General features: G+C 35.6%; 1 protein-coding gene across 1 annotated transcript in view; it reads left to right on the top strand.

Moving 5' to 3' along the window:
* Positions 1–421: 421 nt before the first annotated feature.
* Positions 422–14,508, top strand: part of LOC148949732 (uncharacterized) — a 28,646-nt gene continuing 14,559 nt past the window's right edge. Inside the window, exon 1 of the mRNA XM_089092769.1 lies at positions 422–771. Coding sequence (XP_088948895.1) covers positions 454–771 — 318 coding nt within the window. The 5' untranslated portion in view covers positions 422–453. The remainder of the gene's footprint in view (positions 772–14,508) is intronic.

Here is a 14,508-nt window from a genome sequence, read left to right as displayed (position 1 = left end):
ACGAGTTTTTTCCAGAAACTGTTTTAACTTTGCATTTGGGTATTCTGAAACGTGTGCTTAATATTTAGAACTGGTTTCTGGTGGATATCTAATCTTTCTTTATTTCTGGTGTATTTGGCGATTATTGGATTTAACAAACTGACCTTTTAGCTTCAAATTGGCCTGGAAATTTATTGGTTAAATCTCAATTTTTTATGATAAAATACCACGACAGTTACTAGGATAAACATATTTTTTTTAACAAGCCATGCCATACTAAGTTTCATAATTTCTGTTTGTCTTATTGCTAAATTTATAACATAAGTTCACATCAGATAAAACATTTTTCTTTGTTTTCAATAACATCGTTAAAAGGTTTGATTTTAATCATTGTATCAAACTGATTTATACCCTAGACAAATCTTCATACCATACCCTTTTATCCAGTTTTAAGTAAGTGATTGAAAGTTTAACATGGAATTTTGCTCAGATAGCTTAAATAGTCTTGGTCCATACAGAAGAGGACAAGGGTCAGTCTACTTTTCTGACGAGGAAGGCCCTATAGACTTGTCTATGAGCACAAGAGAGGATATAAATCGATTTCACCTTAGTGAGCTGAAGTTGCACCGAAGCTTTTCCCAGCCTTCCTGTCTAAGGTCCCAATCTCCAAGAACTCCAGAGCCTCCTTCTTCAGACAACTCTCCATTGACATCGAGGGAGAGTTCGGTAGAATCACTTTTTGAAAATGGAGTTACGGGAGTCAGTTTGTCTAGTTCCATTACGTCAACTAAGGTACCACAAGAGTTTGTATATTGCAAAATTCAGATACAAATGCTGAAAAAATTATAGCAATTTAAATTCATTATTTAATAAAACGAAATTTGTAATTTATATTTACCCTTCCATTCCTAGGCTTTGCGAAACAAAACTTGCAAAAACAAAACTGTGAAGCAAGATAGAATTGGTATTTAAAATAGATTAAAGAAAGCAAATGTTACTTAGGTTAAATCTTAATGGTAAAAAGTTGTTACAAAAACAAAAGTATATGGGAATTTCGAATAGCCTAAAAATGTGTCAGATTGAACTTAAAACTAATACTACTACTACTAACAACTCACTGCAGAACCTGTCTGCCTGAAGTCAACGCACATACGCCCGCTCCTCCTCCAGCCCAATCTATTCAGAGCCTTCCTATTTTCACCTCTCCAAGAAGTTTCCATTCCCTTAAATTTTTGAAAACCCCATTTAGAAGAATGACATTTACCGGATTTGAGTAACACGGAAAGTCGTATTGTCGCAAGTGTATATTGGTAGTTATTTGCCTTCTTTCTTTGTCCTTTCCCTTTCTTTTTATCATTTAGTCACTATGAGTGGATCACTGAAACTTCATAGAGAGTTGTTCCAAGGCTCCTTTGAAAGTTAGTTATTTGCCTTCTTTCTTTGTCCTTTCCCTTTCTTTTTATCATTTAGTCACCATGAGTGGATCACTGAAACTTCATAGAGAGTTGTTCCAAGGCTCCTTTGAAAGTTAGTTATTTGCCTTCTTTCTTTGTCCTTTCCCTTTCTTTTTATCATTTAGTCACCATGAGTGGATCACTGAAACTTCATAGAGAGTTGTTCGAAGGCTCCTTTGAAAGTTAGTTACTATATATAGTGGCTTATATAATCAACGAACGACAAATATTAAAATAAAATGCAAGTTTTGACAATAACTACATGCAACACAATAACACATTTGACAATAACAAAAATCCATGATTTTTCTAAGAGGGGGGCGCATAATAGGTTACTTCGACAAACTTGGAAACGAAGAAATACTAGTAATTTAAAGGGAACTTCGACAATTATGTGTCGTAGGTAGGTGGTGGAAATGGTAATAAATTTAGTCTAAAGACTGGTGAGGGTTAAAGTTCTAATGAATATGTTGAAATTAAAATGATGTAGAAATATTTATATAAAAATATTCAGTTATAAAATCCATACTGCCATGTTCATCATCTATAAAAAAAGATGATATTTAATATTTTCTGCGTAACTTTTCGCCTTTGCAATTCTGACCACTATAGCGAATGACTTAAGCTTTGTATTGTCACAAACAAAATTTGGTCTTGAATCATCTTTTGTAGCATTTAGCATGTCGTCTAACTTTATGGCATCGCTTAGTAATTACGATATTAATAAGGAGTAGGAAATGAGGATTAAGATACAACTGAATATTCATAAAAGATGTATTAAAAAGCAAATACTTGTTCGATTAGGGGTGCAACAAGAAAAATAGAACAAAGAGATAGAAATACATAGAATACAGTAAAAACAATATATTTTGCTTAAATTACAGGATTAAAAATTTTATAAAAAAAGTCTATTTCTTTATTTCTATTCCTGCCATATCTATTTATTACACGGTCAATGTCTAGTTCACTATTTTGGTAAACGTTTACAATGGCAGGTCCTTTCAGTCTAGAGTCCTTTGTTAGTATTTCCTCTTCTGTTCATCCTAAAATATTCGACTAAAGACCAAAATCATCAGGAAAACATGAACTCTAATAAAGATGGATATATAAAATGTGCTTCAAACTAAGTAAATGAATCAAAATACTCCTTAAAAAACAAATATTTATGTGTTTGTAATTTTTGAATTTGATAGTTATAGATTGGTGATTTAAATTCTCAGGGTTTCAAGCTGTGGTAGACTTCTAATTAATTTTTTTTATCTTGAGATTTTCAAATATATAATTCAAACTTTTAAGTATCGATATGTTTGTTGAGCACAAAAATTTAAAATTGAAATTAAGCATTAAACAATTATTTTAGAAAGAAATTGTTTCATTAGAAACTTGTAGTATTTAGCATTAAGTAAGAGAATTGTCCGGTAAAAATTTTGATTTATAAACATCTAATCGTGGAAACATGATTGGATGGCATGTACCAAAATAAATACAAAAATCCTGAGCGGTATATTTAGCAGTCTATACAATTTTATGGACAAATATATTGTATCCCTATACATTCCTATACATCCCTATACAATAACATAACATAACAATAACAATAGGGTATAACATAACAATAACTATATATCCCTATATTGTATCCCTATACAATAACATAACTGGTTGGTATTGACTAGGTGAGAAATTCTGAAGCAATATTTTAGTTGCATTCCGTTTCCGTGATTAACTCAGGGGGTGTGAATTTCTACTTTTTTCAATATTTCATTATTAAATGTTTAAAAAAAAAATCGATGCCATTCTACTGATCCAAAATGAGAATTCAGAGACCCGCCTATACCGGCTAGATAAAAAAATAAATGCATGATTATTTGCCTTCTTTTATTAACAATTTTTCAAAAATCTATCTTAAATGATTGCTCTGAATTTTGAAGGAGTATTTTGACTCGTATACTTAGTTTTAAGTGTATACTTATTCGAACCTTTTATTAAAGTTTAAATATTTCTAAAGAGTTTGGCCTTTATTTTAATGTTTTAGGATGAACAGAGGAGGTGATATGTCATATAACGCAAAGATTTAATTAGATGAAAATAGACAGTGAAGTGGCAACCCTTTGCTCACTGAAATTGAAAACGTAATTAATAATGCCTTTGCGCTTCTCATACATTTACTTTATATTATACAAATCCCCTAAAAAAGACAATGTTGTAAAAACCACCCTGTTTCGCAAAAAAAATAAAAAAAATTGTGGCAGCCAAAAAAGGTAATGATATCAACTTCTTCACCACTGTGCCATAGAAAGACTCAAAAACAAATTTTTGACAGTAAAAATAAGTTTAAATATTAATTTTTTTTTTCAGCCTCGTTGTGATATTACAATCCTGAAATACCATTTTGATATCCTAAAAAAGTTAGGATTTTAAATTTCCCCTCTGTGTTATTACGAAACGAAGATTTTCGCCTCCCAGTTGTCTTTTGCGGTAATACCAACAGACTCTCTGTATAAAACTAAATTTAATTATGTTTTTACTTAATACCTCTAAAATAACACCCTTACATTACAGATGAATATTCCAGACACATCCTTTAGACAACCTGGATTTACGCTGTCTCTTTTGAACTTAATATCTCATCAAAATTACGCAAAAACTTTGACTCAGTATCCTTAGCAGTTCCTGATGTATTGCAGATAGGTCCTTATGACAACTTGGATTCATGTAGCATATTTTGATTTTGTGCCCTATCCCTCTGAACACTCCAGAAAACTTAGATGGATATACTGTCTTATACTTAGTTCAACATTTACCCAAACATTCTCTTGAGGTTTTAACTTGAACCCTTGTCCGCACCTGAGATATTCCAGCCTTTCGATAACCTTTTGGTGAATCCTTTTGACAACCTACATGCAAATAGAGCCTTTTGTTTTAAATCAAAATCTCTCTTGACATTTACTAAAAGTTTGGACCAGTTCCCCTTTGTCGGCCCTGATTATTGCAAAAACACCCTTTTGACATGGTGTACTTAGTGGATTTTGATTAAGTTCAATATTCCCCTTACCGTTGCCTGAAAATTTAAATTTTCAATTTTTCTTGTGGATTAAAGTACCAATAACCCAAGCAGTTAATTACAATGGGCTTCAAGCAAACTAAAAAAATTAACCTTTTTGGGACACTTTTTGGGTAGGGGGGGGGGGGGCAAATTCCTAACTAGAGTCGATTTTCGACGCTAGGATTCTCTTTTTCCTGGGAATTTAGTATTTAATTTTGGAACCATTCATAAAAAAAAAGTTCTTTCGCCCCTTTGTTGGGTCACCTTACTATGGGAATTAGGAAGTTTTTTTTCCTCCGTGTTTTGGTCCCTTTAACTCAAGGACCTGAAAATGTAAATTAGGAGCTATTAATTGGGTTATTATTCCCGAATATTTTTATTCTTTGGACTTTTCTGTATCCTTGGACCTACGGCTGTAAATTTCAACCTGCTCGAAGAGAAAATGCTTTTAGGACTGTATTAATGCCTCTGAAAACTTTACCCCTCCTCAAACAAAATTTTGCTGCTGTTTCAGAATACTCCCTGAAAATTTCGACTTAACACATTAGGGTACCATTGCATTATGAGCCAATGTAAGCTACAAGTTATGTGCTGATAAGAAAATGGATAAGAACAAGGATTGTACATTTGTAAATTATGTAACTTACATTATCCTTATGTAATTTACATTATGTAATTTACATGTACATTATCCAATGCAGGATTCATTATTGAGAAATCGGGGAGTGTTTGATCACGAGCGTGTCCGAAAAGGTTAAGATATTAATGAAAAAGTTGACGCAATGTTGAGGGGTATTTCAAACAAAATGAATATACATTATCTGCATCTCTGTTATCCAAGTTGAGTATCTGCATTGTCGCAAGGACGACTAAAGGTATGGACTTGAAACTTTTTGGTCACTACTACAGCTGTTACTACTTTGAATGCAATTGTGAGTACTTGCTACTGCGACTGCTACTACTTACCACTGCAATGTTGACTGTGAAATTTTTCGACCCTGATCACTTGCAATTTCGACTACGACAACTTTTATTTGCAATATAGTTTAGAAACTTTTAAGGAACTATCAAATATTATCAAAACACACTATACTCACACTGGTTATCAAGAGGATGCACAAATGACACATCAGGTGTGGCGAAGGGTTTTAAGTTGAAACTTTGCGGGTGTCTTTGTCTGGAAAGTTGAATCTTTCCAAGTTTTTCTGACATCTGACATTCAATTCCCTTTATTTTATATTTTTATACTCCTATGTCCCCCCAGAGGAGGCACTTGCCAGGAGGCAAGAGCAGGCCTTATCCTCCTCTCCCAGATTATGAGGCTTAAAACTGCTACTGACAAATACAGATATAGATGAATAAACTTGTCTCAAAAAAAGTGAATTTTCTTTTAGGTAGTCAAAGTCAAACTTAAAAAAAGCAAAAATAACCGCAAACAGCGGACAAACTCCTGTTTGTAGTAATTTTTGTTCATTTTAAGTTTGATTTGACTGTTCAACTTTTGTTTTTATAAGTTAAAAAAAAATATGTTTGTTTTTTTATCGATAAGGTTTTTTTACTAGTTAATATAATGAATATTTTTCCAGTTTCTTACATCTTCGGCAAAAGCATTAAAAAATTAAACTTGAATTTAATAGTTCTAATTAGTATCTTAAGATTTATTTCAACATCCCCTCAATATTCTCTGAAAGTTTCAATTAATGTCATTGGCTGTTCCTAAGATATTGCACATATACCATTCTGACTGGAATGCAAATAGCGTTTTTCAGTTGATTTAAATATATTTCTTAACATTCTCTGAAAGTTTCTACTCAGCACCTTTACCTAATCCTGAGAAACTGCAGGCCCGCCCAGCCGACAGACCATCCAGGATCAAAAATTTGTCCTTTCCCAACGTTAAATCTTAAAATAAACAATGGGAAAATTGCATAATTTAGAACCCTTGCCCTGACGGATGTGGGGGGCTTAACATAACAAGAGGCATAGTTATTGCACTTTTTGACAATTTAGGACAAAATGTATTTTCAAAATTTTGATCGGTGTTGAGCAGTAGGCATTTAAATAGGTCATGTTTGAAACCATCTGGATGCCTTCAGTTACTTTCAAGCATCCCACTGAACCTGCCCGAAATCAGTGGCAGTTCAGGTCTTGCGCCTGGGAAAATCTTGATTAGTGCCGAAAATTTTCATGGCTAAACAAAATTTGAACACAAAATATCATAAAAAATTAAATTTCATTGAATTCGGACTACATACTTTTATTTTCAAAGAATGGTGACGAGGATGTGGGAAAAATGAAAATTTCGGATTCCATTTGCTTGTAATGCTGCCAACTACCCACATCTATTTTATTTAAATTATAATACAATTTTGAAAACTATGATATTATTATAACCGTTTGATTATTTATTTGAAATTTTGTGTCCCTAAGATTTCAGTGGTCAGGGAAATTTCCCTTCTGTCCCCAGTAGAACTGCCACTGCCTGAAAGTTTCAACTTTATGCCCTCAGCAGTTCCTGAGATTTTTCTGATAGGTCCTTTTTGCAACCAGAATATACATAATGTATTTGATTTCCTTTCTTTAATATCCCTGTCAAAATTTTCTTAAAGTAGTCACAAATAAAAATAGTTTTCTTCACAAGTAGTTGTAGTCACTGTAGTGAGTAGTAGCAGTCATAGTCTTAAATAGTCTTAGTAATCTTCCTTTTGGTTTGTTGTGTCAACATTGCCGATTACAGATCTAAATTCCTCTAATTTCTGAAAAAATTTAAAAATGGAAAATAAGGTAGAGATTTTGTCTCTTACATTAAAAAATTGAGGTATAAAAAGTTTTTATATTTATTAAAATATACTTTTTATAATAATTTTTTTAGGTTTCGGTATTGGTGCCATCTGGTCATGGTGATTCTGGGGGGGGGGCGAAGGTTAGGGAGTAATGTAGGGGTGTGGTGGGCCGTTGGAAGAGTTAGGGGAAAAGGAGAAAAGAGGGGCCATGAGGGCATATGGAGCCAGGGTGACATTTATCAGGACGGCTTAATAGACAAAGAGGCCAGAGGGACAGAGGTACGTTGGGGGTAGGATGTTTAGGGGCTCTGGAGTCACAGGCAGCTTAAGAACAATGGGGCATAGACCAGTAAGTATAGAGGGATATTGTGGATCGTACAGAAAGCAAATGTTTTACCAGGAATCATAGAACCCTAGGAAAATTACACACAGAAATAAATTCCTTGAAATGTCTCAAAAATTTCTTCAAAAATGTGTTAGAAAATGTCTTAGTCTTAAAAATGTCTTAAAAAGTGTCTTAAATATCTTAGTCTTAAGAATGTAAGATAAGAGATAAGATAATATTATTTTTAAAAGGCTATCACATGCTCTAATGGAGCCGAATTCGCTTCATATGTCTAAAAGAACGGAAAAAGCAAAACAAAGAAACATATAATACAGCAAGAAATGAAACAAACCAATAAAGCATAAAAATTGTCAATAAAAATTTAACACCAAGAAAATTAAAAAAACTCCAAGTCCAAGAACTAACATGAACTTGTACGAATAATGGCAAAAACAGACACAGAAAGCGTGGGGGATAAAACAAAATCACAGGCAAGAAGAAAAACATTGCCGAATTCGTATTCAAAGTCAAACACCGTAAAATAAAAAAAAAACTTAAAATCCAGTCAAATTAACTGTCAAAAAGAAAATTAAAATTAATGGTTAAAGGATTTAAAATTAAAGGTCAAAAATGAAATATAGCATAAATAAATATCACAAAAGGGCAAAATAAAAGTAACCAAAGATAGAGAGAAAAAAAATGACTTATGATTATTGTGAGCATACACCAACAGCTTAAATAAGGGACAGAAGAGATAATTTTGGTGCATGACATAGTTCAGGAATGATTTAGGCGCTCCAGAATAGAGAAGATAAAACTTTCCCGGAAGCTCTCGGTAACGGTATGGATTGGTGAATACGTTGGAATTGCCAAGGAAGCTAAGCGGTGGGTTAGGGTCTAATGGGGTCGTGTAAATCGGGAAAGATGTCCTAAGTACCAGGATTAGATAGTGCAGATTTAGGAAAACGCAAACAAATTTGTTCTCTCCTTTCTTTTAACCTGGTAATATGTGCGGATTTAAGGAGAAATGAGTATGGAATTTTGCTCTCTTTCTAGATGAGCCTGAGCGAATGCTTTTGGACCGACTCAATTTTGTCGCTAAGTTCGCTTGAAAGATGCAAATGCCAGACCGGACGTGCATATTCCAATTGCGGCCTGATAAATGATAAATAAATACGGAGGGAATGCATCTTAAGGCAATTAATTTCGTTTAAAAGTTATAACATAGATAATGAAACGATTGCTTGTTTAACAGTATTTGAAACATGCATGTCCCGCTTAAGGTTATTTGAAATTGTGACACCAAGAAGTTTAACATGTTTCACAAGCATTTCAGGTGGAATAGGGCCAAGGAAAGCGGGAGTGGACTTCAAGAAATTTATCATCATTGTGTTTGATTTAGTGGAATTTACTTTCATATTTAGGTTCTTACCTTCATCCGAAATATAGGCTAGGGGATTTTGAAGGGGTCACTTGTAATATTGCTGTGACATACTTCAAGAATCGACAAGTCATCCACGTATTTCCACCTTTGGGGGAAATCCTTACCAATATCGTTAATCATTACTAGAAATAAAATGGTCCCAATAAGGCTCCTTGAGGAATTCCACAATATATAGGGAGGGTGTTAGAGAAAATATTTTTGTATTTTATAACTTGAGATAATAGGCAGCGCAATCACGTTGCCTAAGTAAGGAACGATGTTGGTACAATGTATTATTTATTTTTCCATACCAGGGCACTTCGTATCAAAGGAGTTTTCATAGAAACTTCGAAAAGGGCACATTCGATTAAAAATTGGAATGGCTACTGCCCTTTTTAATAGTTGAAAGTGATTGGAAGGCAAATAACACCCCTTGCACACCCACCATTTCCCCAAACACATCCAATAAAAATTTTTAGATAGCCATTTTGTTCATTGTAGTTGATTGCCAAATAGAAATAATATTTTTGAGGAAGACACTCCCCAACGGCCGTCAGGGCAAGGGTTGAAAGTTATGCCCTTTGCGCAAATAAGATTTTTTATAGAAATCGTTGTCGTAGAAACATCAAAAAAGGCTCATTCGATTGGAAATTGAAAGGGCTAGTGTCCGTTTTAATAGTCGAAAGTGATTGGAGGGCAACTAGTCTTCCTCTCACGCCCACCTCTTCCCCAAACACATCCAATCAAAATTTTGAGATAGCCATTTTTGCTCACGTAGTTGAAAGTTCTGGAAACTAGGTCTTTGAGGATGCCCCCCCCTCAAAGCCCTTAGGGCAAGGGTTGTAAGTTATGTCCTAGGGGCATATAAGGTTTTCGTAGAAAGTGTAGTCGTAGAAACTTCAAAAAGGCTCTTTTGTTTGGAAATTGAAATGACTAGTGTCCTTTTTAATAGTCGGAAGTGATGGAAGGGCAACTAACACCCCTTCCACGCCCACCATTTCCCCAAACACATCCATTCATAATTTTGAGATAGCCATTTTGTTCAACGCAGTTGAAAGATTCAGAAATTATGTCTTTGAGCTGGACACTCCCCCTTCAGGGCAAGGGTAGTGAAGGGCGTATAAGGTTTTTATAGTAAGCGTTGTCGTAAAAACTTGAAAAAGGGATTATTATACTGGTAAGCGTCGACTGCCACCAGTATTCGCGTGGTGAGGTACGGTTGTCACCACTTATTGGTGCCAAAAATGGTGCTACATCACTTACTGGAGGGGAAAGCCCCTGGTGGCGCCAAATATTATAATGGGATGCCCGCACTTACCACAACGGTTCTGTAAAAATAGGGTTTGTTAATACCCAATTTACGATATACCCTGCCCCAGGGCACGATAACGTGATCGAACGGTCAAATAGCCAAACTCTAGGGCCAAGGGTGCACCCAACCCGGGTCACCAATAAATATCTCTAGCTATCTCCTCGGAAGGTAAACGGACCCCCATGTCGATATAATAATGACGGTATCTCGTAATTCTTTTCCTACCCTGTCTGGGTTCCTGCAAAAATAGTCTACACAGCTATTGAAAATAGGTTACTTGCACTTCTTCCAAAAGGTCACACACATATAATAACTATGAAAAAGAATAGACTTCCCCAAACGGGGTATCAATGTAGACTGACTAAAAAATAATATTCGTTCTGTACAACAAACTTTGCATAGAGGTGGACCTTCGCTTGGTCCTGGCCAATCCTCTAAATCAACGTCCAAAATCCATTCTACTTTTGTGTAATTTTTTCTTTCAATGGCTCAGACCCGGAAGACCAAAATAGAATTTAAGTTCAAAGCTTACTTATTACAAAATAATCTAGTTTGGCAACGAGAGTTCAACTTATGATTAAAATTATCTTGTAGGCAAATCTAATTACAGAAAAGAAAATAGGTCACTTATCTGAAAAGAAAAGAAATAAAAGGTGGAACCCCAACACCTCCCCCCGTAAGACGTATGGCATCCGCATAAGGTTTTGAAAATTGAAGCCCCCAAGATTCGCAGAAAATGATCGTGCGTAGCACAATCAAAAATATAACTTTTCTCACTCTCACGAATTTACATTTGAGAGGATCAGAAAATCAGTTTCTGGCACATTCGATGATGCCAGCCATCATGAAAAATTGGCTGCACTAGCCTCTTAATTTCCATGTGTGGAAACAGCCCCACATCTCATTAAAATGTAAATTGTCCCTTGGCATAATTTCAAATAATCTACGGCCGAAAATACAAAGGCCTGTAAAAACGATAAGGGTACAGGGATATAGCTAAAAGTTTGAGTGAATCACTAATCAGTTCATTCTGTGTTCCCTCCCTTGGAGTAATCAAATGAAGAAAATGCGTTGATGCTAATTGAATATGAAATTTGGATACATCTCCCACTGAATACAGTTTGCCGGAAATAATTGTCGATTCCCATGAAGAATAACAACTATGGATACGGTTACTGGACAAAGGAATGGGTGAAGTATGAAGTGACTGGGAGCCAGTATCCTCCAATGACTCCAGATCAGAGAGGCAGAATCTCGGTAAAGGGATCACAACTTGTCCGCCAGTTGTGCACTGAGGAAAAGGGCTATCTTTCACGACTTCCCGTAGGGGATCTTCCCTAAGGTATTCCTCCCCCTCATAAAGGATCAAAATCTCTTTGAGTTGATAGTACTAATCTCCGATTCCTTCCCAAGTTTTTCCAATCCAACCCGATATTCAGTATCTCCCAACTTTACCCCAACCCGTTGTAGGTCGTTCAATTCTATTTTGTAATCATCTTGTTTTATTCCCCATGGGGCTTGGCCCTCTTTGGCCCCCCCCCCTATTATTTATGTTAGCAAGGCACAGAACATCCAACTTTTTATTTTTCACCCTATTATCCATTTTATTTATGTTAGCTAGGCACAGCCCATCCAACTTTTTATATCTCGCCACTGCAGGCTGAATCTCTAAATTTTGTCTCTTTTCTGCACTTCTCTTTTCATCTATACTTTTGTCAAACCTTCCAGTCGCGCACATTAAATAATCATTAAATCTGAATTAGACTCCAGAGTCCCCTATCTTTGACTGTATTTCTTAATTGTAGTTCCGCTCTGTATCTTTTCCCCCTCTCTTTGTATTCTTTACTTTTACTGCAAAGCCGAACAATTAGTCGTCAGATGGGGACAGAACTCCGACATTTGGTTTGCCCTATTGCACCAAAAGATCTCGAGCTTAACGAGGAAAAGTAAGTACAACATAATACTTCTCATTTTTCTCTTATACAATCAGCGCTTCATTTTGGCAAATATTTTTCGGCGTCTCATATTCGTTAAAAGTGTTCTCAAGTTTTCTATTTTCTGTAAATTTTCCCGAAAAATCATTTTCGCGCGTCTTATTTTCAATATTATGTGGTCTTTTTACTTGCGCATACTATTTTATGGATTATCAATATTTCGAACACGAGTATCAAGAATTTCGTTTTTCCGACATTGGGATCAGCCTCCCAATTTGTTCTGTGGGTCGGTCCACCTCCCCCCGTAGTCAACGAAGTTGTATATTTGTCCATCGTAATGTAGTTTTGTAATTTTCTCACTGTTAAAGAAGTCGCTTTTAAGGATAGGAGATTTCTGATATCCCCAAAGGCTCCTCCTACTAAAAAATCCACTGCTAGAGTAGGTACTAAGCCTACTTTTATCGTTTTTCTCTGGACTCTACCGTCCTTCTTTGCAATTTCTATTCTAACCAAGGAGACGGGCATTGGTACTAATCTCCATAATAACACATTGTTGTAATATTATTTTTATGGTCTATTTCTTCTATTTTATGCAATCTCACAAACTCGTCAATGTTTCCTTTATTATGGGCTATAGCCCAATTTGTTCTTTTTTAGGTTACTTTCTCATCTCTATTATGGCAATTTTTAGAAAAAGGTTCCGAGGAATCAAATTTTATCGGGTTATCAACACCTTGAACCAGAGTATCAAGTATTTCGTTTTTTCTACAGGGGGACTCAGCACCCCAATTTGTTTTTTGGGCCCTTCCACCTCCCCCCATAGTCAACGAAGTAGCATGTTTTTCCGTTACAGCATTTACTGTCTGATAATTCTCTGAGAATGTCTCACTCATTGACCTTCCCTTACGGGCTTCACTAGCTTTAGTAAGGGTTTTCATACGAGCTTGATGATATATTTCATTGGCTTCTCTATCTTTTTCCAATTTTCCATACGGGCCTGATGATATATTTCATTGGCTTGTGTATCTCTTTCCCATTTTTCCATACGGACCTGATGAAGTATTTCATGGGCTTGACTATCTCTTTGAATTTGATCTATCTCATTATGTAATTTTTTTCATATACTCTAAGTGCTCTCTCTGAAAGGCCTCCATATTAGCCTTTCTTTCTATTTTCCTACTTTTCCTATGGCCTTCACTTGCCCTTCTCGGTCTTGAGTTAATCTTATCTCTGTCCGACATTATCTCAAAATTCCGTTAATATCAAAATACTTTTTCAGTCTAAATGGAAGTTCTTTTACCAATGTATTGTAACTTCCGATCTGTCGCGGAAAAATTGCTGCGTCTCAATTAGCCTGTTATTTTTGCACAATAATTAGTTGCGCGATATATTGATTCATAACTTTTTCTTATTATTGTCTAACTAGGCACAGCCAAGATAATTTTTTTCTCTTTGCGATTTTTTATATGTAACCACAATAGGCTACTATGTAGGCTAACTCAACTTGTCTCTTCGAAAAAGCGGAATTCTTTTACTATCAGGTTTACCGATAGTACCTTTCTTGATGCCACCAGTATTATACGGCTAAGCCTCGACTGCCACCAGTATTCGTGTCGTAAGGTACGGGTGTCAACACTTATTGGTGCAAAAATGGTGCTACACCACTTACTGGCGAGGAAAGCCGCTGGCAGCACCAGATATTATAGTGAGATGCCCGCACTTACCACGATGGTTCTGTAAATATAGGGTTTGTTAATACCCAATTTACAATATATCGTGCACCAGAGTATGATAACGTGATCAAAAGGTCAAATGGCCAAATTCTAAGGCCAAGGGTTAACCCAACCCGGGTCACCACTAAAATCTCTAGCTATCTCCTTGGAAGGTAAACAAACCCCCCTGTCGACATAATAATGACGGTATCTCATAATTCTTTCCCTACCCTGTCTGGGTTCCTGTTAAAAACAGTCTACACACTTGTAGAAAATAGCTTACTTGTAATCTTCCAAAAGGTCACACAAACATAGCAACCCTGAAAAAGAAAAGACTTCCCCAAACGGGGTCTCAATGTAGACAAACTATAAATAATATTCGTTCTGTACAACAAAGTTTGCATAGGGATGGACATTCGCTTGGCCCTGGCCAATCCTCTAAATCAACGTCCAAAATCCCTTCTACTTTCGCGTAATTGTGTCTTTCAATGGCCCAAACCCGGAGGACCAAAATAGAATTTAAGTTCAAAGCTTACTTAT

The sequence above is a fragment of the Artemia sp. Qi Xiang Cuo genome, chromosome 8 (genome assembly GCF_049724085.1).
Source record: "Artemia sp. Qi Xiang Cuo chromosome 8, ASM4972408v1, whole genome shotgun sequence".
Lineage (NCBI taxonomy): Eukaryota > Metazoa > Arthropoda > Branchiopoda > Anostraca > Artemiidae > Artemia > Artemia sp. Qi Xiang Cuo.
The sequence above is the reverse complement of the archived record's forward strand: the minus strand, read 5'-3'. Positions and strand labels throughout refer to the sequence as shown.